The sequence below is a fragment of the Oncorhynchus mykiss genome, chromosome 7 (genome assembly GCF_013265735.2).
Source record: "Oncorhynchus mykiss isolate Arlee chromosome 7, USDA_OmykA_1.1, whole genome shotgun sequence".
NCBI lineage: Eukaryota > Metazoa > Chordata > Actinopteri > Salmoniformes > Salmonidae > Oncorhynchus > Oncorhynchus mykiss.
Genome location: NC_048571.1, coordinates 55,132,492 through 55,159,537, shown reverse-complemented (window position 1 = coordinate 55,159,537; position 27,046 = coordinate 55,132,492). Strand labels below are relative to the sequence as shown.

Below are 27,046 nucleotides of genomic sequence, written 5' to 3'. Positions count from 1 at the left end.
CGCATACCCCTGTGTAACGGATGTGAAATGGCTAGCTAGTTAGCGGTGTTCGCGCTAAATAGCATTTCAATCGGTGACGTTACTTGCTCTGAGACCTTGAAGTAGTAGTTCCCTTGCACTGCAAGGGCCGCGGCTTTTGTGGAGCGATGGGTGACTGTTGTTGATGTGTGCAGAGGGTCCCTGGTTCGCGCCCGGGTATGGGCGAGGGGACGGTCTAAAGTTATACTGTTACACCTGCACAGATTTAGCATGCACCAACCAACGTTCGGGAACCATATTGCTATATCATATGACGTGGTTAGCATACCAGTCGTTGTACGATCTGGAATGCGCCAGCAAAGCCTGTGCAGAGGAATTTGCCCATTGGTTGATGCATGCAACGTCTGAGCAGAGGAACACGACCAATGAGGGGATTTGATTAATCTGGGCCCGGCGCCCTGTTAGGGACTGTGAAAGTTGAATGCATTCGAATTGGAAACTGGCTAAATCCCGGGAGTGAGCCAGGTGTCCTAGTGGAGTAATCAAATCAATTTTATTTATATAGCCCTTCGTACATCAGCTGATATCTCAAAGTCTTGTACAGAAACCCAGCCTAAAACCCCAAACAGCAAGCAATGCAGGTGTAGAAGCACGGTGGCTAGGAAAAACTCCCTAGAAAGGCCAAAACCTAGGAAGAAACCTAGAGAGGAACCAGGCTATGTGGGGTGGCCAGTCCTCTTCTGGCTGTGCCGGGTGGAGATTATAACAGAACATGGCCAAGATGTTCAAATGTTCATAAATGACCAGCATGGTCAAATAATAATAAGGCAGAACAGTTGAAACTGGAGCAGCGGCACGGCCAGGTGGACTGGGGACAGCAAGGAATCATCATGTCAGGTAGTCCTGAGGCATGGTCCTAGGGCTCAGGTCTTAAATTCACACAGGACACCGAATAGGACAGGAGAAGTACTCCAGATATAACAAACTGACCCTAGCTCCCAACACATAAACTACTGCAGCATAAATACTGGAGGCTGAGACAGGAGGGGTCAGGAGACACTGTGGCCCCATCTGAGGACACCCCCGGACAGGGCCAAACAGGAGTAATGAGTAATGAGTGGGATTCTAATTTTTAACATGCAAACGTGATTTTTTTTCTCTATATATAAATGCTTTATATACCTTCACAATGAAAACTAGTTTGAAAAATCAAACATGTTTTATGGGAAAGAGATGTACGTTTCTGGACGGAGCACTATTTATTGTCCTGGCGCATCACAGCGGATATTCGGATTATGCGTCACCCTGTCACTCAACCATTTTAACTTTTTTGCTATTTTCATATAGGGACATAAAACTAAAACTTTTCTATTGAGGGGTCTAAGAACCATTTTGCCGCCTGGTGGAGCCGGGCCATGGACGATTCACCATGCTGCCTTGTTGACAACATGACCGAGCTGTGGTCAAGTGGGTCATGTCAGCCAGGCTACGAGCGGCGCAGAACAGCATTCGATTGAGACAGGCGCTCATCCTGCCCGTTCATGTCACGGGCTATAGTCAGTGTGCCCCGCGGCTCAGCGTAATCGAATCCGCACAATGTCTACTTCCAAGATGGCGGCGGGATGTGAAAGAGTGGACAGTGGTCACAGCATGGATAAAAGCATAACTCTTCCACCCGACGAGATCTTCAGGAATTTGGAAAATGCAAAGAGGTTCGCAATAGACATAGGTAACGTTATACACTAAGTTGCATTTTTCTATCACTACTTGAATATATTCAGTTGGCTTCTTACTTTGACAACACACACAGCCAGGCATTCACGAGAGGTTAGCAAGCAGCGACGTGCTGTCGTTCTGTCTGGCTAACTAACGCTGCAGTGTTTAAATGAACTAAATGAAGTACCTGTTCCTGTGAAGTTACCTTAGCGCCACAAGCCTGCTACAGACATACATGTTATCTAGTGGCAATTACACATTTTATGTGGATATGTCTAGCTAGTTAAGTTAGCAAATGTTTACCACTGAGCCAAAGTGGCTGAGCTGTCAACAGTGTCTGACATGTTTTTCCATGCCAACTAGGTAGTTACTACGATCAATTATCAACGTTTTTTCCTCACAGGTGGATCTCTGACGAAACTCGCCTATTACTCCACTGTTCAACACAAAGTAGCGAAAGTACGGTCATTCGACCATACTGCAAAGGTAGGCGGTATACATAAACGTTGGAACACTGTCAGTACACTCAGCCTGGTGTCAGACTAGACGCAACACAGTAAATGTACAACTGGGACACCCAGAATTTGGTTACATAAGACAGATGGTTACTCAAGCGAAAGTAGGGTGGTTCGTTGGGGGTGGATGGGTGGCCATATAACAGGAACGTTTAGCAACCAATGTTCCCTCTAAGCTGCGCAAGTGCAAGCAGCTCCCCAGAGACTACCACGCAGAAAAGACTTCAGCCATGCAGAGAAGCACTAGATTGAACTTCACTCAACTTTCTAGAGTTTAGTTTGTCCTGTTAGTTTACACTATTGTCGTTCCTTTACTGTGGGAATTGTGATCGAATCAACACAATATTAGCTACTTTAAATGCAACATAACATAACACACTATGCAAGAGATGTTGTTGTATGCAGAAGGCATTGGCGTAGGATTCTATTGCATTGACAGGCAAGACTCAGGTCCGCACTGCACTCTATGCAGACCGGTGCGCCATAAACAATCAGTGCTGCAGTAGGATCTGTGCCATTTATTTTGAACGGGACTGTTTTTACACCATGAGCGGTCATGAGGTGATGCACTTGTTTTGTGATCAAAGCGAGAGCTACTAATGCGACGTGTGCACATTTGTTCATATCCTTTGCTAGTTAGTGAATTTTTAACAGTTATGGATCATTTGTAGTCAGCAATGGGGAAGTGGTTGCTTCCTACAAGAGCACAATACATGTGCAATTCTAGACGTCTTTGAAAAGCGAGTCAGGTAACGAGCTTTTCTTTGTCTTAAAGGGCCAGTGTTGTATTTTGAGACGGGTTTGAATAAGCTAAGTAGTAGTATGGGAGTAATGGTGCATTTTATTTTGTTAAGTGGTTTCTTGCATCAAATAACACATTTTCAGTCACCTCCTTGTTTGAAGGAAAAGTGGATTAACAGGTTAATGTCAAGCCCTGCATGTTGTTTTTTTCAGAAGTCTCATGGAATGTAGACCTACATTGAACACCACACATTGGCTGCTACTGTAGGCTGAATGATAGAACAGCTATTTCCATGTTAAAATGTTATGGGATGCATTTTCTTCATTGTTTTTTGATGGTAGGTCTACATTATGATCAAATAGCCACAGTATAACTGTTATAACTTTAACTTAAAGCTCAGTACAGCCTAAGGTGTTCACAGCAATCGCGCGCCAGAAGTTGCACAGAATTTTCACAATGTTCAATTTGGTGCTCAGCAGACCTGACATTTACTTCTTGACAAAACAAATTTGAGGGAACATTGCGAGTTTGAATCTCATCATGGTTAACTTTAGCATTTTAGCTAATTAGAAACATTTCAACTACTTACTACTTTTTTGCTACTTTGTATCTACTTGGTATGTTAACTAACCATTCCCCTAACTCTAACCTTAACCCTTTTAGTTAACCCTAACCCCTAAAAGCCGCTGCATGGTCAAGCATAAATTTGCTTCAACCCTAACCTAGCTAACGTTAGACAGAAAATCGTAACATATCATACGACGTGTGATGATCATCCACAAATGAATACATACCATACAAAACATAACAAATCATACTAAATGTATTGTCTTGGATTTACGTACAGAATAATACGAAACGCTCTAAAACCAGGTTGTAGCGCTGCGGTACAATGGAGCAGAGGACTTAAGAGCTTGGCCTTTTCCCTGTTAGATTTGCTCAACTCCTGTGTCCTCTTTCCTTTTGAAAAAGGTCAAAGATAATTGAGGAGAGGGACTGTTGATAAAAATGCGCATGTTTGAAATTAAGCAGTGGGAACTGGGACATCTCAGACTTCCGACTGGGAACAAATCTTTAGAATTTTGAGCTTTGACGTCAAGATCACTGATGTCATGATTAGGGTTGCACATTTTGGGGGATATTCAGAGGTGGAAACTTTCCGTGGGAATATATGGGAATTAACAGAAATGTATGCAAATTAATATTAATACCATTTTAAATGTAGAGATTTTTTGCATTGGCTATATTTACCATATCATATGGAGACATAATTGCAAATGACTAAATCCTTCCAATGGAAAAAATATATCAAATGTAGTTACGAATTGAACTTTAATTGAGTTGACTCTTTACATGGGATGATTTCACTGAACAACAAAAGGGAATATTGAATGATCCCCAATGATCCATCGCGTCTCCCAAAAACGGTTTCAACATACATCTGTAAAATGATAGTCTTGACACTAAAGCTTTGGTTGTCTTTCTCTCAGGCTTCCATGTCTTCTCTCTGGACCTCCTCAATGTCCACCTCTTGAACATCAGACTGAGGCCTCATCTTCACTGTCACTTTCCAACCTTGTTGAGGATGGATTGTTGTCAGGCTCAAAAAGCCTCAAATTTGCTGGAAGGAGGCAACGGGGGAAAGAGCCTCAGATCCACAAAATCCCTTCCACCAGGTGGCTGATGAGATATGTTGGCACGACTGCCATATTGCATCTCCATCCCAGAGTCCTTGCTTGGAAGTGTGATTCGCCAGGCTGCCAAGAACCTTGCTCTCATCTAGGCCAATGTGGTGAGACATGGTAGTGATGACACCATAGGCCTTGTTGATCTCTACACCAGACAGGATGCTCTTGCCAGCATACTTGGGGCCCAACATGTACACTGCGGCATGTATGGGCTTCAGGCAGAAGTCTTCACGCTTTTTGATGTATTTTAGAACTGCAGTTTCCTCTACTTGGAGCAACAGTGAAGTGGGCAGGGCAGTACAGATGTCTTCTCTTTCATCTGAAAGCAGAGTCTGAACATTAGACCGGATGGTATTGTCTCCCTCAATCCGTGCAATGGCTACTGCTATAGGTTTCAGGCTGCTTACCACTCTCTCCCAAAATAGATCATCCAGGAGGATCCTCTTGATGGGGCTGTCCATATCGGCAAACTGTGATATGGACATTTCTTGGAGAGACTCCTTCCCCTCCAGGAGACTGTCAAACATGATGACAACACTACCCAGACAGGTGTTGCTGGGCAGCTTCAATGTTGTGCTCTTATTCTTCTCACTTTGCTTGGTGAGGTAGATTACTGCTATAACTTGATGACCCTTCATATACCTAACCATTTCTTTGGGTCTCTTTTAGAGTGTATCCATTGTTTTCAGTGCCATGATGTCCTTGAGGAGCGTATTCAATGCATGATCAGCACAGTCAATGGGTGTGATGTGAGGGTAGGACTCCTCCACCTTAGACCAAGCAGCCTTCATGTTTGCTGCATTGTCTGTCACCAGTGCAAATGTATTCTGTGGTCCGTCATTGATGACTGCCTTGAGCTCATCTGCAATGTAGAGACCGGTGTGTCTGTTGTCCCTTGTGTCTGTGCTCTTGTTGAATACTGGTTGAGGGGTGGAGATGATGTAGTTAACTATTCCTTGATCATTCAACCACCCATCAAAGATGATTGCAAGTCTGCTTTGTCTATGATTTTCTTGACCTTCACTTGAACTCTACATCCAGCAATTGAGTAGATAAATCATGTCTGGTTGGAGGGGTGTATGCTGGGCGAAGAACATTCAGAAATCTCTTCCAATGCACATTGCCTGTGAGCATCAGAGGTTAACCAGTTGCATACACAGCTCGAGCAAGACATCCATCAGCATTTCTCTACGTTCCTCCATTGAGTGAAAAAACAAATGATTCCAGGATAACCATGAGCTGAACCCCTTTCATGAAGCTCCAGATGAACAGTTTGTGTTGAAGTTGCTTCCAGAGGCACTTTGGAACTTGGTAATGAGTGTTGCAATCGAGGACAGATGATTTTTACGTGCTACACACTTCAGCACTCCGTGGTCTCATTCTGTGATCTTGTGTGGCCTACTAATTCGCGGCTTAGCCATAGTTGCTCCTAGACATTTCTATTTCACAATAACAACACTTATAGTTGATCGGGGCAGCTCTAGCAGGGCTTTCCTTTGTTGGAAAGGTGGCATCATATGACGGTGCCACATTGAAAGTTACTGAGCTTTTCAGTAAGGCCTTAATACTGCCAATGTCTGTCTATGGGAGATTGCATGGCTATGTTCTCAGTTTTATACGCCTGTCAGCAACGGGTTTGGCTGAAATAGTCGAAGCCACAAATTTGAAGGGGTGTCCACTTGTGTATATAGTGTATCTTTCATATCAGCGAGAAATTGTTTTCTAAAAAGAAAATGTTAAATTACCCTGACAGAGTTCCTCTCTGGAGCTGGGAGAAACTTCCAGAAGGACAACCATCTATGCAGCACTCCACCAATCAGGCCTTAATGGTTGAGTGGCCAGACTGAAGCCACTCCTCAGTAAAAGGCACATGATAGCCCACTTGGAGTTTGCAAAAAGACACCTAAATACTCTGACCATGAGAAACAAGATTATATGGTCTGATGGAACCAAGATTTATCTCTTTGGTCTGAATGCCAAGCATCATGTCTGGAGGAAACCTGGCACCATCCCTACGGTGAAGCATGGTGGTGGCAGCATCAGGCTGTGGGGATGTTTTTCAGTGGCAGGGACTGGTAGACTAGTCAGGATTGAGGGAAAGTTAACTGAGCAAAGTACCGAGATCCTTGATTTATAACATGTTTTAGAACACTCAGGACCTCAGACTGGGGTAAAGGTTCACCTTCCAACAGGACAACAACCCTAAGCACACAGCCAAGACAATGCAGGAGTGGCTTCGGGACAAGTCACTGAATATCCTTGAGTGGCCCAGCCAGAGACCGGACTTGAACCTAATCGAACATCTCTGGAGAGACCTGAAAATCGCTATACAGCGACGCTCCCCATCTAACCTGACAGAGCTTGAGAGGATCATCTGAGAAGAATGGAAGAAACTCCCCAAATACAGTTGTGTCAAGCTTGTAATGTCATACCCAAGAAGACTCGGGGCTGTAATCGCTGCCAAAGGTGCTTCTACAAAGTACTGAGTAAAGGTTCTGAGTACTTATGTAAATGTGAAATTTCAGTTTTTGTAATAAATTTGCAAAATATTCTGAACCTGTTTTTGTTTTGTCATTATGGGATATTGTGTGTAGATTGACGCAGGAAAAAAAACTATTGAATCCATGTTAGAATAAGGCTGTAGTGTAACAAAGTGGAAAAAGTCAAAGGGTCTGAATACTTTCCATATGCAGTGTAGAGTGTAAATTTATTTTGCGATACGCACGCACGCGGGTGGTCACGCGGGTGGTGTGGTCAGTATCTTTTTTTATTTTTTTATCTGAAAGATTTTTTAACGGCCATATGTTTCAAAAGCCATATTGCAAGGGAGGATTATTGAGGTTTCTAAACGTTAAAACACAGCATCGGGATTGTAGATGACATGAGCCAGTCGTTGGCGACTCTAATCGCTGAAAACTTTAGGGTGAAGGCAGAATTCCTCCTCGAGTTTGGGAGCTAGATACACTTGTGCTTCCTCGCCGAAATGAGGCTATCGAGGAGTGGAGTATCATCTTCCGTGTGCTATTAACGAATTGACACCACTCGACCACTTATCGGTTTCCGGGTCACTAAGGGTGGAGGAGAGAGGACGGAGGACAGACTTGCCAAAATGAGACCCCCCCCCCCCCCCCCCCCCCCTTATGTCCAACTATTTAAGCCATTTACGCAGCAACAATAACATAAAATGTCTGTCAGTGCTCAATGAGGGGATAAAGGGATTTGCTGCCAAAGTGCTCAGCTATGAAGTGTTATTACAGTGTTTAGGCCTAGTTGACTAAGCAGACTGAACTGTGTTTCTTGTCTGAGGTCTCTGATGGGTCTACCTGATAAAACATGTGTGTAGCTACAGAAACATAATCTAATCAAGCTTGTTTTAGTTGGAGAGAAGCCAATAGAGGATTGCTTCAGTGTGTGTTTTGTGGTAGACTCATAGGCTACCGATTTCATGATCTAGGGCATCAAGAAGTAGGGATGCACAATATTATGTTTTTGGCCGATTCCGATATTTTCCTTGCCAAAAAAAATGATACTGATATTAAAAATGTTTGCGTCCTTTTTAAGCATTCTAGTACAGTTAGTTGAAACACACACACTGACCAAAAAGTTATTTTGTTGGCATTTACGCATGTCCCAATTACCAGTAAAACATAATCAAAACCTATTTCTTTCACTTGTGCTGTTTTTTTTAGTTCTCAACCAGGATTTCATCATGCATATCAAGCAGTGACGTTTTCACGTAAACTCTGTTTCTTGTCTGCATTGAAGTAGCGGTCCTTGTACCTAGCATTGAGCATGGTGTGACACAGTAGAGGTTCAGAGAATTCCACCGAATCGCTTGTTCACAGCCTCTAGTAGAGTACTTTTCCAAGTTAACCCGATGGTCTGTTAACATTTTTGTTGAGCAGGCGTTTCAATGCCATGACAGGGTATCACGTCTGCTGCAGACACAGTTGAGCTTATTTCTCGAGTCAGTTGTTCGAATGGAGCTAGGCAAGTTTTTCAAACACGTTCTCAAATGCCATTGAAATGGCAGCAGCGGTATGAGAACGAGCATATTCTTGAGCATGCAATACAGCTTTAGTCAGTAGGAAATCCTCGTAGAACAAATGTGTTGTTAGACTCATAATGCTCATGGCGCTGACATCACTGGTCCAAGTGTCAGTCGTGAAGCGAATAGCAGTGATGCCCATTAGAGGTCGACCGATTATGATTTTTCAACACCGATACCGATTATTGGAGGACCAAAAAAGCCCATACCGTCTAATCAGCCGATTTAAAAAAAAAAATATATATATATATATATATATATATATATATATATATATATATATATATATATATATATATAAATAAATTAATGAAAAAATAATATTTATTTATTTATTTATAATTATAATTATATATATATATATATATATATATATATATATATATATATATATATATATATAATTATAAATAAATAAATATTATTTTTTCATTAATTTATTTTTATATATATCTAAAAATTATATATACATTTTTTTTACATTTATTTATTTGTAATAATGACAATTACAACAATACTGAATGAACATTTATTTTAACTTAATATAATACATCAATAAAATCAATTTAGCCTCAAGTAAATAATGAAACATGTTCAATTTGGTTTAAATAATGCAAAAACAAAGTGTTGGAGAAGAAAGTAAAAGTGCAAAATGTGCTATGTAAGAAAGCTAACGTTTCAGTTCCTTGCTCAGAACATGAGTCTTCAATATTCCCAGGTAAGTAGTGATTATGACTTGTTTTTTATAAGATAAGTTTAATGCTAGCTAGCAACTTACCTTGGCTTACTGCAGTCGCGTAACAGGCAGTCTCCTTGTGGAGTGCAACGAGAGAGAGGCAGGTCGTTATTGCGTTGGACTAGTTAACTGTAAGGTTGCAAGATTGGATCCCCCGAGCTGACAAGGTGAAAATCTGTTGCTCTGCCCCTGAACAAGGTAGTTAACCCACCGTTCCTAGGCCATCATTGAAAATAAGAATGTGTTCTTAACTGACTTGCCTAGTTAAATAAAGGTATAAAAATAATAATATATTTTTATTTTAATCGGCAAATCGACGCACAAAAATACCGATTTCTGATTGTTATGAAAACTTTCAATCGGCCCTAATTAATCAAGTAGCTCATGGATGCTGTGTAACTCCAGTAGGGCAGCATCTGAAAAATGGCGCCTACTTGGTAGTGTGTGCCAGTGCTCGATCCAGTCGGGGAAAGCCAACATCATACACAACAGAGAACGGTTGATTGTCAAGGGCAATGAATTCCATTATCTTGGCTTTCATGGACTTCTCCTTTGAGTTGCCTCGCTGAAATATTCGTACTTTTTCAAATGACTGCTTGACTTGTTGACTGTTCGATCCACACAGCAGACATTGTGGGCTAGGTTAGGAATGCTGTGTTGCACATGTAGCGCTATATTTTTAATGGCGTCATTACGTCATCTACCTACGTTATATAGGTATGTACGTCAGCTTTGACATCGGTTTTCACATTGGTGTAAAACTAGACATCGGGCTGATGTTGCCATTTTTAGCTAATATTGGCCGACTCCGATATCGTGCATCCCTATCAAAAAGGTTTGTACATTGGGACAGTGAAGGTGTAGACTTAAAATGTCTTACTGAGACCACTCAGGTTGCCCTGGTGATCTGCAGTGCTGGTCTGGTCTCTTAACTGTGTCTCTCCTCTTTACTAGGAGACTGAGGGTGACCCCCTCTATGAGATCTCTATGCAGGAGGAGATGTCGGCTCGCCTTCACTTCATCAAATTTGAAAATGCCTATATCGAAACCTGCCTGGACTTTATCAAAGACCACCTGGTCAACACTGACACCAAAGTCATCAAAGCCACCGGTGGAGGGGCTCACAAGTTTAAAGATCTCATAGAGAAGAAACTGAAACTCAGGTGAGTTTTATTTTTAAAGACCCTATGACCAGTAGAAGGTTTTGCTTATTATAATGTAGCTATTCTTTGTTTTGATTAGGGTGGACAAGGAGGATGAAATGACATGCCTGATCAAGGGCTGCAACTTTGTGCTGAGGAATATCACCCATGAGGCCTTCGTCTATGTCAAGCATGCAGACTCTGAGTTCCGCTTCCAGAACACTCACCCTGACATTTTCCCTTACCTGCTCATCAACATCGGCTCAGGGGTGTCCATTTTCAAGGTACCAATGCCTGACACTCCAGATCTGGTGTGACGTGGCCTATGTAGACTTACCCATTAATTCAACAATCTTTCTCTCCAAACAGGTTGAATCAGAGGATACATTTGAGCGTGTTGGAGGAAGCTCCATAGGTGGGGGGACATTCTGGGGCCTTGGAGCATTGCTCACAAAAACAAAGGTAAAACCCCTCCTCACCCCCTTGCTGAGACTTTTTATTTTTTAAATTTTTATTTCACCTTTATTTAACCAGGTAGGCTAGTTGAGAACAAGTTGGGGAGGCTTGGGCGAGTAGCTGCGGGGGGGGGGGGGGGGGGGGGAGCTGTTGGCTGGGGTTGGAGTAGCCAGGAGGGAAGGCATGGCCAGCCGTTGAGAAATGCTTATTGAAAATTTTGATTATCATAGATTTATCAGTGGTGATCGTGTTATCTAGCCTCAGTGCAGTGGGCAGCTGGGAGGAGGTGCTCTTGTTCTCCATGGACTTTACAGTGTCCCAAAACTTTTTGGAGTTAGAGCTACAGGAGGCAAATTTCTGCTTGAAAAAGCAAACCTTCGCTTTCCTGACTGACTGCGTGTATTGGTTCCTGACTTTCCTGAACAGTTGCATATCTCGGGGACTATCCGATGTTATTGCAGTCTGCCACAGGATGATTTTGTGCTGGACAAGGGCAGTCAGGTCTGGAGTGAACCAAGGGCTATATCTGTTCTTAGTTCTGCATTTTTTGAACGGGGCATACTTGTCTAAGATGGTGAGGAAATTACTTTTAAAGAATGACCAGGCATCCTCTACTGACGGGATGAGGTCAATATCCTTCCAGGATACCAGGTCGATTAGAAAGGCCTGCTCGCAGAAGTGTTTTAGGGAGCGTTTGACAGTGATGAGGGGTGGTCGTTTGACCGCAGATGCAGACAATGAGGCAGTGATCGCTGAGAACCTGATTTGAAAACAGCGGAGGTGTATTTGGAGGGCAAGTTGGTCAGGATAATGTCTGAGGGTGCCCATGTTAACGGATTTAGGGTTGTACCTGGTGGGTTCCTTGATGATTTGTCTGAGATTGAGGGAATCTAGCTTAGATTGTAGGACTACCGGGGTGTTAAGCATATCCCAGTTTAGGTCAACTAACAGAACAAACTCTGAAGCTAGATGGGGGGACGATCAATTCACAAATGGTGTCCAGGGCACAGCTGGGAGCGGAGGGGGGTTGATAGCAGGCGGCAACAGTGAGAGACTTATTTCTGGAGTGGTTCATTATTAAAATTAGAAGTTCAAACTGTTTGGGTATAGACCTGGAAAGTATGACAGAACTTTGCAGGCTATCTCTGCAGTAGATTGCAACTCCTCCCCCTTTGGCAGTTTTATCTTGACGGAAAATAATGTAGCTGGGTATGGAAATCTCAAAATTGTTGGTGGCCTCCCTAAGCCAGGATTCAGATTCGGCAAGGACATCAGGGTTGGCGGAGTGTGCTAAAGCAGTGAGTAAAACAAACTTAGGGAGGAGGCTTCTGATGTTGACATGCATGAAACCAAGGCTTTTTCGATCACAGAAGTCAACAAATGAGGGTGCCTGGGGACACGCAGGGCCTGGGTTTACCTCCACATCACCCGAGGAACAGAGGAGGAGTAGGATGAGGGTACGGCTAAAGGCTATCAAAACTGGTCGCCTAGAGCGTTGTTGACAAAGAATAAAAGGAGCAGATTTCTGGGCGTGGTAGAATAGATTCAGGGCATAATGTGCAGACTGGTGGGGTGTGGGTACAGCGGAGGTAAGCCCAGGCACTGAGTGATGATAAGAGAGGTTGTATCTCTGGATAAGCTGGTTATAATGGGTGAGGTCACCGCATGTGTGGGAGGTGTGACAAAGGAGGTATTAGAGGTATAATGAGTGGAACTAGGGGCTCCGCAGTAAACTAAAACAATGATCACTAACCTAAACAACAGTATACAATGCATATTGACATATGAGAGAGACATACAGCCAGGCATAAAGTAATCACAGGTGTTGATTTGGAGAGCTAACTAAGACAACAACGGGTGAGACAACAACCGCTAATCAGCTAAAACAACAACAGGTAAAATGGTGATGACTGGGCAGAGAGGGTCGGTTAACTACACACAGAGACTGAGTTTGCGGCTGGGGCCCGACAGATTTAAAAAATAGTAATAATAATAAAGAACTTCAAGCCCAATAACCTTTTTTAATTGATCAAGCTATTCAAATTATCTTAAATTTACAGTTTTATTTTGTTTGTTCTTGCCTATTATTTTGCCAGTTGACCTTACTGCTACTTTATATTATCTGGAAGACTGCCCTGTGTAGTTAAACCCTTGTTCTGAATAGGGTGGTTACAAAATAGCTATCTTGGTGAAAAGTCTCTTTTTAAAACTACTCTACTCTCATGACCTGCTCTCCCCTCCTACAGAGGTTTGATGAACTCCTTCAGTTGGCCTCGAAGGGGCAGCACACAAATGTTGACATGTTGGTCAAAGACATCTACGGGGGATCTTATGGGTCCTTGGGCTTGACTGGGGACCTTATTGCAAGCAGCTTTGGAAAATCTGCTACTCCTGACAAAGGTAAAGAGAATAGAGCATTTGCAGTACTTTTACTCTTTACCCCATGACATGTTTTTCATGGTACTGTCTTCAGGAGCAGACTCCCTGGCATGCTATCTACTGTAATGTAGGCTACATTCCTGTTGAGCACTAACTGATTGATGACCTCTTACCCAGTTACTGTGACCTTGTCCCCTGTAGGCTGGTTGGTTACTGTTACTGTTGAGAAATGTAGACGAGGCAGCCAGCCATGGCAAAGAAAGCAACTAATTCACTCTTAGGTCATTCATATGTATCATGTGACATTCATGTGTATCATGTAGTGCCAATAATACTGGTCACAAACTACCTATACATACAACACTGTACGTACGTACTTCAATGGGACCTGGGCTTGTTGACGAGTTATGTTTCTGGTGCTTCACTTGGCTGTATGTTGACATACCTTTACTTTTGTCTCCTCCTGAATTAGAGTTCTCTAAAGAAGACATGGCTAAGAGCCTGCTCCATATGATCAGCAATGACATTGGGCAGCTGGCCTGCCTCTATGCCCGGCTCCACAACTTGACCAGGGTCTACTTTGGGGGTTTCTTCATCCGAGGACACCCTGTCACTATGCACACCATCACTTACAGCATCAACTTCTTCACCAAGGCAAGCCCCACCCACACTGTACCTCATTAACAAGCATGTCTTTCTCAATCCAGTTACATTTGATTGAGGTCTAGATTTAGCACTGACAGAACTGGATCTGATGGCAGCTGACTATAATCAGGTATGGGCCTAGTTCAGAGCTTGAAAAGCAGCAATCAAATCTGAACTGCACTATTCACACAGTAGTATGCAAATATACCCTTTATCCTGAGATACAAATTGCTTTACTCTCTTGACCAATCAGAATGACGCAAAGTGCTACAACAGCAGACAGTGCACATTTGTTTTCAGGGTGCTATTAGTTTTTGGCTAACAGTAGCCTAGGCTAACGGCAACAGTGAAAGAAGTCTGATGTTAGCCATCATAGAAAAAGTTTTCTGGTGCGTGTTTTGCATTGATCTGTGTCAGGTCTAGTGGACCCTCTTTTGGTGCGCACCTGTAGGCTAGTCGCTATTTGAAGTGGGTAAAATGGCATACGCTTGTCAGGGCTGACTGGATGGCAATGATGGTAAAATGCCTTTGTGTAAAATGCAACATATAGCCCATGGATGAGAAAATGAGCTTGAAAACGACAACTTTGGCTGCGTTTATACAGGCAGCCCAATTCTGATATATATTATTTTCCAGTGACCTCAGATCTTTTCACATCAGCTCTTTTTCCGAGCTGATCTGATTGTTCAAAATACCAATTAGTGAGGGGGGAAAAAAGCTCACTTGGGCTGCCTGTGTAATCTGTGTAGTCTGCGTAGTCAATGTGTCCTCAACTGTAGGCTCCATTTACAGTGCGCAACTGTAAGCAATGTTCTGTCAAAGCCACGTGACATCTGAAGCAGCAGTAGCTAACAGCGCCGTACATAAACACTACATTTTTAAGGTTTGTTTTATTAAATTAAGCATGTCATGTCCTTGTGTGTAACAATGTAACATGGACAATTTTAATTTAGAGCTTTTTCATTGTTAAAATGCCCCCCCTCAACAACAAAAAGATTACTCACAAGTTTTCGAATAGTAATGTCCGTTCGGATATCCGGATATTCGATTAACCGTGCCCCTCCCTAGTGGAGATGATACATAAACATTGATATGACATGTTTGATAGATTGCATCATTTAAAAGTAGCCTATGAGCATAATTAGTTGGAAATGCTTCCATCTGAGTGGAGTTTTATATTGTGTTTTTGCAGGGTGAAGTCCAGGCACTCTTCCTGAGGCATGAAGGCTATCTGGGGACTATTGGAGCCTTCCTTAAGGGAGCAGAGGAAGACAGTAAGTCAAGATGCTTTCATCTATGGAGTTTCTTCTTGACAGAAAGTGGCACAGGAATCCATAGTTTATCACACCCTAGGTTTTGTAAGGATTGTCTTCTTGATGGGAAGTTATTTTGTCTAATTCACTGTTATTTGTTGCACTTTATCTAGATCCTAACCAATACAGTTGGGGGGAGAACTATGCTGGGAGCTCTGGCCTTATGAGTACTTCTCCTGACCTGAACCCCATGCAACGTGCACGTAGTGGAACAGTAAGTCCATTGGAAAAGAAAAAGTTAAAATACTGAAAGGTCAGCATAAGACCACCAGGGTGCGCTCATAACCCACTTATTTAATTTTGGTGTCATTTCATTGACCATTATAGCAATTCCCCCCACTCTCAGTCTGAGATTGTGGATTTGATCTTTTCTATGGAAATGTCACCAACGCTGTCCTTTTAAAATCCACAGGCCTGGTATGAGGCATTCATTGATCTTTTCAGTCTAACATTTTGTTTTAATTTCTTCTCTTCATATCCACAATCTCTTACCTCTGTTTACCTACTGTAACCCTTCAGTTTTCCGTAAGTACTTCTCCATGCTTTGTGTGTAGTGGTTTGATTAGGGCTAAATGTTTCCCATGGTTCTGGCTTTGTAGCTACCAGCTTGCCAAGCATTCACATTCACAATGGGTTAAATAAGGTTTCAGAGAGACAGCTGTGGCATTGTAACTGCTATATGCCAGCCTTTTCCTTTATTGCATAACAGCCTTTGAAGTGTTGCTCTATGTAGTCATGGTTTAAATGGAGCTGTAACATGTTATAACCAACCTTATAGTCAACCAACCTGTGTGACACTGTGGAGAATAGTAGGCAGGTCTGTTCACCTTGTAAATTGTGCATGAAATCCTACTCACTGCACGGATGTGACTGGTGTGAGGTGGTGTACTATATTTTTAAAATGTTGATACTATAATGTTGATGCGTGTGTCCACTGCCCACTAACAGTGTGGAGTTTGACACATAATGCTATTCTCAGCTCACTGACCACTAGGGGGCATAGTGAAAACAAATTGGAGTTTAGCTATGTTTGAAGGACTCGTTTCACTTTTATTGGGTTGTTTAGCAACAAAATGCGTGCGCAACTTTGGGGCAAAACAGACTGGGTTGGCTTATGTTCAAAGGATTATTGACAACATGTAAACTCCCTCTTCAAATTAGGGCTAATTTGAAAAGCTGTTACAAAGAGGACATTTTATTATTTCTTTGTACTCCCTGGCGAAGGCCATGCAGCCGTAACGCGTCTGATTTTTAAATATTTTTTTTCCATTGAACATGCCATACAAATAAAGGCATTTTAATTAATTATATGGAGTGCCTTGGTCCTCCTTTCTTTTTGATAATATGTAAACTATATTTGGCCTCCAAATATTTATTGAAAACATAAATGTGCACAATAAGGACTTGTTTTCTCTCAAATACATCGTTACAGTTGGTTAGCTTACTAATGAATTTTAGCCGTATTAGCATGGATATGTCATTACTCAAAACACCTCAAAACAAGACCTGGTATCAAGAACAAGATACAACTGGCTGAAACGTGTCGCCTATGAATCCCCACATCAAATTGTATTGGTCACATACACATGGTTAGCAGATTTTAATGCGAGTTTTGCAAAATGCTTGTGTTTCTAGTTCCGACAGTGCAGTAATATCTAACAATTCCCCAACAACTACCTAATACACACACGTCTAAAGGGATGGAATAAGAATATGTACATGGATGAGCTATGGCCAAGCGGCATAGGCAAGATGCAGTATATACATATGAGATGAATAATGAAAGATATGTAAACATTATTAAAGTGACTAGTGAGTCTCTATGTAGGCAGCAGCTTCTGAGTTAGTGATTGCTTTTTAGCAGTCTGATGGCCTTGAGATGGAAGCTGTTTTTCAGTCTCTCGGTTTCAGCTTTGATGCACCTGTACTGACCTCGCCTTCTGGGTGGTAGCGAGGTGAACAGGCAGTGGCTCGGATGGTTGTTGTCCTTGATCTTTTTGGCCTTCCTGTGACATCGGGTGCTGTAGGTGTCCTGGAGGGCAGGTAGTTTGCCCCTAGTAATGCATTGTGCAGACCGCACCACCCTCTGGAGAGCCTTGCGGTTGAGGGTGGTGCAGTTGCTGTACCAAGCGGTGATATAGCCTGACAGGATGCTCCCAATTGTGCATCTGTAAAGGTTTGTCAGGGTTTTAGGTGACAAGACTCATTTCTTCAGCCTCCTGAGGTTGAGAGGTGCTGTTGAGCCTTCACCACACTGTCTGTGTGGGTGGAACTTTTCAGTTTGTCTGTGTACGCCGAGGAACTTCAAGCTTTCCACCTTCTCCACTACTGTCCCTTCGATGTGGATATGGGGGTGCTCCCTTGGCTGTTTCCTGAAGTCCACGATCATCTCCTTTTTGTTGACGTTGAGTGAGAAGTTGTTTTCCTCACACCACACTCAGATTGCCTTCACCTCCCTGTAGGCTGTCTCGTCATTGTTGGTAATCAAGCCCACTACTGTTGTGTCGTCTGCAACCTTGATGATTGAGTTGGAAGTGTGCATGGCCACGCAGTCATGGGTGAACAGGGAATACAGGAGTGGGCTGAGCACGCACCCTTGTGGGGCCCCAGTTTTGAGGGTCAGTGAAGTGGCAATGTTTCTTACCTTCACCACCTGGGGGCGGCCCGTCAAAGTCCAGGACCCAATTGCACAGGGCAGGGTTGTGACCCAGGGCCTCCAGCTTAATGATGAGTTTGGAGGGTACCATGGTGTTGAATGCTGAGCTGTAGTCAATGAACAGCATTTTTACATAGGTATTCCTCTTGTCCAGATGGTATAGGACAGTGTGCATGCGATTGCATCGTCTGGACCTGTTGGGGCGGTATGCAAACTGAAGTGGGTCTAGGGTGGCAGGTAAGGTAGAGGTGATATGATCATTGACTAGTCTCTCTCGGCATTTCATGATGCCAGAGGTGAGTGCTACGGGGCTATAGTAATTTAGTTCTGTTATCTTTGCCTTGGTTACAGAAACAATGTTGTCCATCTGTCTCCTGGAGATGAAAGTACTTTGGTGCGAAAAGTGAAAATCAATCCCAGAACAACAGCAAAGGACCTTGTGAAGATGCTAGAGGAAACGGGTACAAAAGTATCTATATCCACAGTAAAATGAATCCTATATCGACATAACCTGAAAGGCCGCTCAGCAAGGAAGAAGCCACTGCTCCAAAACCGCCGTAAAAAAGCCAGACTACGGTTTGCAACTGCACATGGGGACAAAGATCGTACTTTTCTGATAGAGCTGTTTGGCTATAATGACCATCGTTATGTTTGGAAGACGGTGGGGGGGGTTGCAAGCCGAAGAACACCATCCCAACCGTGAAGCACGGGGGTGGCAGCATCGTGTTGTGGGGGTGCTTTGCTGCAGGACGGACTGGTGAGCTTCAGAAAATAGATGGCATCATGAGGAAAGGAAAATTATGTGGATATATTGAAGCAACATCTCAAGACTTGAGTCAGGAAGTTAAAGCTTCGCAAATGGGTCTTCCAAATGGACAATGACACCAAGCATACTTCCAAAGTTATGGCAAAATGGCTTAAGGACAACAAAGTCAAGGTATTGGGATGGCCATCACAATGCCCTGACCTCAATCCTGTAGAAAATTGGTGGGCAGAACTGAAGAAGCGTGTGTGAGCAATGAGGCCTACAAACCGGACTCAGTTACACCATCTCTGTCAGGAGGAATGGGCCAAAATTCAATTTATTGTGGAAGGCTACCCGAAACGTTTGACCCAAGTTAAACATTTTAAAAGGCAACGCTACCAAATACTAATTGAGTGTATGTAAACTTCTGACCCACTGGGAATGTGATGAAAGAAATAAAACCTGAAATTAATAATTCTCTCTACTATTATTCTGACATTTCACATTCTTAAAATAAAGTGGTGATCCTAACTGACCTAAGTCAGGGAATGTTTACTAGGATTAAATGTCAGGAGTTGTGAAAAACTGAGTTTAAATGTATTTGGCTACGGTGTGTGTAAACTTCCGACTTCAACTGTAGCTCGATATTATTCTCTGAGTCTGCCCGGAACATTTCCCAGTCCTCGTGATCAAAACAATCGGGAAGCATGGATTCCGATTGGTCAGAACAGCGTTGAACGTTCTAGTCATGGGTACATCTTGTTTGAGTTTCTGCCTATAGGACTGTAGGAGCAAGGTGGAGTCGTGGTCGGATATGCCGACAAGGCAGCTTCTTGTCATTGTTGCTGGCTATCTAACCATTCAGAATCATACCACACAGCCTTTTACCCCTGCGATGTGCATTTATCTGGCGTTGCCAGGAAACCCGTCTAAGTGTGCATGAATGCATTAGCCTTGCATTATGTACAGTGCTCAGTTTGTCTCCTCTTCGGCTTCAGTTTGACATGTTGGAGATGGACCGTCTGGAGAGGCAGCTGGTGAATCTGCCCCTGCTGCAGGACCCGTCCTCCTACATCCCAGACACAGTGGACCTCTCAGAGGACGCCCTTGCACGGGAGTACTGGCTCTACTGCTTCGAGGAGGCCCTGGATGGGGTAAGAGGCAGAGAACCTGCCACTGGTCTATTAATCAATATACACACATTGCATTATGCATTGACAGGGAGTCCTTATCCTGGTCACTTTTGAAACAGTTGATCTGGGCAATGTGCTTTGGATAGGTGGTGAAGAGAGCTGTTGCCAGCCAGCCTGATCTTCCAGAGGCCGCTGAACGAGCAGAGAAGTTCCGTCACAAGTACCAGCACAAGCTTCAGACCCTCCGCCACCAGCCTTTGTAAGGGGAGCCACAGGATCTGAATGCCACAGCTGCAGATAGATTTCAAAGGCTGTTAAACCAACTTGAGCATAACACGGTTTCTTGATAATTTATAGATGCTTGTCTCCAAAGGCCTCTTATTAGTGGATGAGTGACTCTTGTAGATGAAGTCTCATTGTTCCCTCACCAATCTGTATGTGTTTATCTGCTAATGTAGAGTACTTCTCTTCTCACCTCTAGTGCTTATGGATCCCTCACTGTAAGAAGTCTGTTAGACACAAGAGAACACTGTTTAAACGAGTTCAACTTCCCTGACCCATACTCAAAGGTTTGAGTGGATTCTATAGCTCTTTCCTATAACTATTTTTCTCTATTGTTGTTCACTGTTCCAATAAATGTTCTAATGCTACTCTTTTTCTGGAATTGATTTACCTTGAATGTTGAGTAGTTCATCTGATGAAGCTTTCAAGTGTCGTCTTGTGTGCCTTTTAATGTAATTTCATGTCCACTTATCTTGATTAGCATGAATTGCTAATGTTGTAGATCATCAGTGAGAAGTGGGAGGAAGCTGTTGTCTCAGTGCTGTGTCTCCACCCCTCCCACAGATCAAGCAGGGGGAGAACGACATGGCCCTCAAGTACTTCCAGAAGGCAGTCAAGTCCCTGGGGGAGCTGAGCTGGGAGCAGAGGCAGTTTGCCCTGGTCAGGGGCCTCCTGGCTGGGAACGTCTTCGATTGGGGAGCCAAGGCTGTATCGGAGTGAGTCTTAATGAGGCTGCACTCTGTGCACTCCTAAACTTGGGACTTTTGAAGGATATTATTAGGACTAAAATTCTGGTCGTATACAGTGCATTAGGAAGGTTTTCTGACCCCTTGACGTTTTCCACTTTGTTACGTTACAGCCTTATTCTAAAACAGATTACATTTTTTCCCTCATAAATCTACACACAATATCCCATAATGACAAAGCAAAAACAGGTTTAGAAATGTTTGCAAATGTATTAAAAATAAAAACTGAAATCACATTCACAATAGAATTCAGACCCTTTACTCAGTACTTTGTTGAAGCACCTTTGGCCATGATTACAACACCGAGTCTTCTTTGGTGTGACTCTTCAAGCTTAGCACTACTGTATTTGGGGAGTTTCTCCCATTCTTCTCTGCAGATCCTCTCAAGCACTGTCAGGTAGGCTGGGGAGCGTCGCTGCACAGCTTTCTTCAGGAGAGATGTTCGATCGGGTTCAAGTCCGGGCTCTAGCTGGGCCCCTCAAGGATATTGAGACTTTTCCCGAAGCACAATTTATTGGATTCCACCTGTGGAAAATGTTATTGATTGGACATGATTTGGAAAGGTACACCTGGTTATATAAGCTCCCACAGGTGACGGTGCATGTCAGAGCAAAAACCAAACCATGAGTTTGAAGGAATTGTCCGTAGAGCTCCGAGACAGGATTATGTCGAGGCACAGATCTGGGGAAGGGTACCAAAACATTTCTGCAGCATTGAAAGGCCCCAAGAACACAGTGGCCTCCATCATTCTTAAATCGAAGAAGTTTGGAACCACCAAGACTCTTTGTAGAGCTGACCGCCCGGCCAAACTGAGCAATTGAGGGAGAAGGGCCTTGATAAGGGAGGTAACCGAGAACCCGATGGTCACTCTGACAAAGCTCCATAGTTCCTCTGTGGAAATGGGAGAACCTTCCAGAAGGACAAGCATCTCTGCAGAACTCCACCAATCAGGCCTTTATGGTAGAGTAGCCAGATAGAAGCCACTCTTCAATGAAACGCACATGACAGCCCACTTGGAATTTGCCAAAAGGCACCTAAAGACTCTCAGACCATGAGAAACAAGATTCTCTGGTCTGATGAAACTAAGTTTGAATTATTTGGTCTGTATGCCAAGTGTCACATCTGGAGGAAATCTGGCACCATCCCTACGATGAAGCATGGTGGTGGCAGCATCATGCTGTGGGGATGTTTTTCAGTGGCACGGACTGGGAGACTAGTCAGGATGGACTAGGAGACTAGTCAGGATTGAGGGAAAGATGAATGTACAAAGTACGGAGATCCTAAATGAAAACCTGCTCCAGAGCACTCAGGATCTTAGACTGGGGCGAAGGTACACATTTTAATCAGGATAATGACCCTAAGCCCACAGCCAAGACAACACAGGAGTGGTTTCGGGACAAGTCTCTGAATGTCCTTGAGTGGCCCAGCCATAGCCCGGACTTTAACCCAATCGAACATCTCTGGAGAGACTTGAAAATAGCTGTGAAGTGACGCTCCTCATCCAACTTGACAGGGCTTGAGAGGATCTGCATAGAAGAATGGGAGAAACTCTCCAAATACAGGTGTGCCAAACTTGTAACATCATACTCAAAGCTGTAATCACTGCCAAAGGTTATTCAACAAAGCACTGAGTAAAGAGTGAACACTTATTTTAATTTGATATTTCAGGGTTTTATTTTTACTACATTTCTAAAAACCTGTTTTTGCTTTTTCATTATGGGGTATTGTGTGTAGATTGATGAGGAAAAAACAATTGAATCAACTTTAGAATAGAACTATAATGTCAGTACTTTCCGACTGCTCTGTGTGTGTATGTATGTATGTATGTGTGTATGTGTGTATGTGTGTATGTGTGTATGTGTGTATGTGTGTATGTGTGTATGTGTGTATGTGTGTATGTGTGTATGTATGTGTGTATGTATGTATGTATGTATGTATGTATGTATGTATGTATGTATGTATGTATGTATGTATGTATGTATGTGTGTACATACAGTAGCAGTCAAACGTTTGGACACACCTACTCATTCCAGGGTTTCTTTATTTTTACTCTTTTCTACATTGTAGAATAATAGTAAAGACATCAACACTATGAAATAACTCGTATGGAATCATGTAGTAACCACAAGTGTAAAACAAATCAAAATAATATTTTATATTTGAGATTCTTCAAAGTAGCCACCTTTTGCCTTGATGACAGCTTTGCACACTCTTGGCATTCTATCAAGCAGGAATTAACAGGTTAAGTTAATTTGAGGAATTTCTTTCCTTAATGCGTTTGAGACAATCAGTTATGACAAGGTAGGGGTGGTATACAGAAGATAGCCCTATTTGCTAGAAAACCAAGTCCATATTATGGCAAGGACAGCTCAAATAAGCAAAAGAAATGACAGTCCATTGTTCAATCCGGAAAATTTCAAGAACTTTTAAACTTTCTACAAGTGCAGTCGCAAAAACCATCAAGCGCTATGACGAAACTGGCTCTCATGAGGACCGCCACAGGAAAACAAGACCCAGAGTTACCTCTGCCGCAGAGGATAAATTAATTAGTCAGCTGCATCTCAGATTGCAGTCCAAATAAATGCTTCAGAGTTCCAGTAACGGACACATCTCAACATCAACTGTTCAGAGGAGACTACGTGAATCAGGCCTTCATCGTCGAGACTTGGAAAAACATTCCTCATGAAGCTGGTTGAATGGCAAGAGTGTGCAAAGCTGTCAAGGCAAAGGGTGCCTACTTTGAAGAATCTCAAATATATTTTGAATAAACTTTTTTGCTTACTACGTGATTCTATGTGTTATTTCATAGTTTTGATGTCTTCACTGTTATTCTACAATGTAGAAATAAAGAACAGCCCTGGAAGGAGTAGGTGTGTCAACTTTCATCTGCTACTGTATATTTCAATTTTCTTGAGAAAATGTTGTTTTTAGATGAGCAAAGAATGTCGCTCATGCTCACATTTTCACTTGTAATAGTGTTCTGGAGTCTGATCCGGAGTTTGGCTTTGAACATGCAAAACTGCAGTTGGAAGGTATGAAAGCCCCTATTGGGTAAACATGTGTTTTATGTGTCCTGCATTTTATACTGCTGCTGCAACCTATACAGGCTACTTAATTATAGTCCCTTTTTCTCCATAGAGCGGCCGTGGCTTGTGGATGCCTATGACCAATGGCTCGAGAGACTGAAGGTAAGAATTTAAACTGTTTCCTGATGATGAAGTGTTTCAAAGTTGTTATTATATTAGCTGCATTTGGTTTATGGGCCACATCCTAACTTAAGATCCACAGAAGTTGTGTGCCTGGATCTCAAGTTAGGATTTGGCACAAAGATGTATATGACTTGATGCTGTGGAACAGTAATTGAATACCATGCCTGCTGGCTTTCTTTTCCAGGGCCCACCTCATAAGTGTGCATTGTTTTTCGTAGATAATAGTGGAATAGACATCATACTTGGAGTGTTCCCATTTGTCAGAGAGCTTATCTGCAGGGGAACAGAGGTAAGAAGCTACACAGTCCTTCCCATTATCTGAAAATCTGTCACTTGTACCACCCTTTCAAATATACACAGGATTTAATGAAACACTATGAACACAGCAAGATTTCCCTTTTTCTTCCTTTGACCCCCTGCTATGTTGTTTTCCAGGTTGTCCTTGCCAGCAACTCTAGCCCAGCTCTGAATGATGTAACAAACAGTGAGCTGCAGATCTTGACTGAAAGAATAGCTGCAATGGATTTAGTCATACAGTGAGTATTTAAGTATTTTGGCACTGCATTTATGGATGTAAAAGATAGGATAGTAATGATATGTTTTTTTTGTTTTCCTATACCAGCATGTCAATGTCCATTTAATTTGTTTTGCAGGTCTGCTGTGAAGGAGGACAGGCTGACGCTAGTCCAGAGTGGCTCCAGCTCTCCTTGCTTAGATTTGAGGTCTGTTTTATTTCTTAAGCGTTCATTATATTTCAGTGTAACATACCCTTGTTAACTATGTTTAAAAACATAACCTGAAGCAACATTTTTAAGTTTCTTTAGTAATTTCTGTTACATTTTTAAGGTAAATCCTCCCAAATGTGTGTCAATTTCTCTCCCCACCACAGCCGTCTTGACAAGGTGTTGGCTGGGGTTGTGCGAGAGCGCCATGTAGACCTGGTGATCATCGAGGGCATGGGCCGGGCCATCCACACCAACTACTACGCCATATTGAGCTGCGAGAGCCTCAAGATGGCTGTCATCAAGAACTCCTGGCTGGCTGACCGGCTGGGGGGCAAGCTCTTCAGCGTGGTCTTCAAGTATGAGGTGCCACCAGGCCACAAAACCACCACCCTGGATCATGTTCCAGTGACACCTTCATAATCTCTCTCTTTTTGAAGTCTGATCATGGGACAGGTTGAGGTACTAGTTGGAGAGGTCCAGTTGGCTGTAATGGGGTTGATTTGACCACCTCGTGATGATTGTACAGGGAGGTGTTAAGATAATCAGTGGACTTGGGTTGATTTGAAAGCTTAGTAGGTTAAAGCAGAGTATAACATTTCTTTGTAACACCAGAATGTTTAAATGTCTTTATTTTTTGAATATACAGCCATACTTTGCACCATGTTGTGTGTTCTTGTAGATCACATCTTAAATTATAGTTAAGGTATCAGAACAGACAACGGTTGTCAGTGGTAGAGGTGTGCACTCTTTGTAGATTGACTGTCAATGCTGGTGAGATACTCTACTGAGTGCATTTATAGACAGGTTATCATCAGTACCCTGCTGTTTACACACAGCATCCCAATGGTTACCATGACAACGTGTCCCTTTCAGTGGTGGAGATGCTTTGTGTGTGGCTTGCTACCAGGGTAATTACAGTAATCGGTGGTGAAGCAACACAAAAATATGGTAACTGTGCCTTAAGGTTGGAGTGATAAAAAGCATAGCTTGTTCAAAATGCAACCAACCTGGTTTCATTTCTCGTGTAGGGAAAGCATGGACGTTTGTTACCTTGGGCTACATGAGTGTCTTTTCTTTGATTCCAGGAGTTGCCTCCATCACTGCCACTAGGTGAATTGAGATTATTTACTTAATTGTGTGATGATCATTGTCTGAGAAGCTAAAAATGTTGCTACTGGGAATTTTGTTTGAAAAGAGTGGATAATAGCACTTTATTGATGGGGTTAAAATGATTCTTAAAATTCCAGAAGGTGGCAGTATTTTACTGTGAAATATGTTCCTAACAACCCAAACTAAATGTGAAGTATATTTTGTTCAATGGACGTTTTGAAAGTGTTGTGTCAAACTCAAAATGTGTATTTCAGGTAATTTTATTGCAAATGTTTAAGCCGTCTTTGTGTCATTATCATTTTGTTGGTAGCCTTAGTAAATTAAGTCTGCTTCCAAACAACTAAAACATTGAAGTTGTCAAACAGTAGGCTAACCACTGTCATTAACAAAATGTTGTGTAAAAGGGATTTACTTTCAATTCTTAAAATAGTTTAAACTAAGGCAATAACAGATCTGCGCTTTATTAAAGTAATGCTCTGGGTGATTGGAGGTGACAGTATTTGATGGTTAATTTACTTACTGATGATACTCATTCATACTATCTTTATCAAACCAGGTGTCTGAAATGTAGGTTGAGGTCTTGCTGTCCAAATGTTTCCATGGCTTTTTGCTTAACCTGTGAACTCACTTTGCGATATTGTATTATCATTTGTGTATATACATGATAAATAAGTGTTAATATAATTAATTTGCGTTAAGAGTTCATGATGCTCCGAAATTATGGAAAGTATTTTGTTCTATTGACAATCACTTTGATTTAAATCTGAATATATTTTAATGCCGTTTGTCTTGTTTTTGGTGGGGGGGTACTTATTACATTTTAGGGAGTTCATGGGAGGGGAAGTTTATACCAGCTAGTATACCACGCTCTGCTCTTGCCGGGGACACGGAGTAATATGCTAATAATGCACTGTGCCAAGCAGGAAGTCCTACTCCACAACATGCTGTACCTCTGCTTCTTCATTACCATCTACTGCCACATGCACGGATGCCAGTTCTTGAGTTCTACAAAATTTTTATTCTGTATTCTGTACATGCTTCTTGTTTAGTTTTTCTTGCAAAATAATTTCTTTAAGCACAC

General features: G+C 42.5%; 1 protein-coding gene across 3 annotated transcripts; it reads left to right on the top strand.

Moving 5' to 3' along the window:
• Window positions 1-1,379: 1,379 nt before the first annotated feature.
• LOC110528009 (4'-phosphopantetheine phosphatase) lies at window positions 1,380-26,743 on the top strand. Of its 3 annotated transcripts, XM_021609780.2 has the most exons (20): window positions 1,380-1,708; window positions 2,099-2,181; window positions 10,379-10,587; window positions 10,667-10,850; window positions 10,936-11,028; window positions 13,269-13,422; window positions 13,874-14,055; window positions 15,239-15,320; window positions 15,473-15,573; window positions 15,879-15,884; window positions 19,759-19,914; window positions 20,040-20,152; window positions 20,375-20,462; window positions 20,740-20,891; window positions 23,898-23,953; window positions 24,060-24,109; window positions 24,315-24,419; window positions 24,566-24,666; window positions 24,784-24,852; window positions 25,020-26,743. In XM_021609780.2, the coding sequence occupies exons 1-20, from the start codon at window positions 1,576-1,578 to the stop codon at window positions 25,273-25,275; spliced, it is 2,373 nt and encodes a 790-aa protein (XP_021465455.2). In that variant the 5' UTR covers window positions 1,380-1,575; the 3' UTR covers window positions 25,276-26,743. The 3 variants fall into 3 exon arrangements, with proteins under 3 accessions (XP_021465455.2, XP_021465456.2, XP_036839443.1); XM_021609781.2 differs by lacking the exon at window positions 15,879-15,884 and having other exon boundaries at window positions 1,383-1,708; XM_036983548.1 differs by lacking the exons at window positions 1,380-1,708; window positions 2,099-2,181 and adding an exon at window positions 2,850-2,959.
• Window positions 26,744-27,046: the final 303 nt, after the last annotated feature.

Bases quoted from the DNA above. Each gene is read 5' to 3' on its own strand.
- LOC110528009 (XM_021609780.2), top strand. From the start codon at position 1,576: ATGTCTACTTCCAAGATGGCGGCGGGATGTGAAAGAGTGGACAGTGGT. The intron at 1,709-2,098 runs GTAACGTTATAC...TTTTCCTCACAG, and splicing joins GAGGTTCGCAATAGACATAG to GTGGATCTCTGACGAAACTC. The intron at 19,915-20,039 runs GTAAGAGGCAGA...TGCTTTGGATAG, and splicing joins TCGAGGAGGCCCTGGATGGG to GTGGTGAAGAGAGCTGTTGC.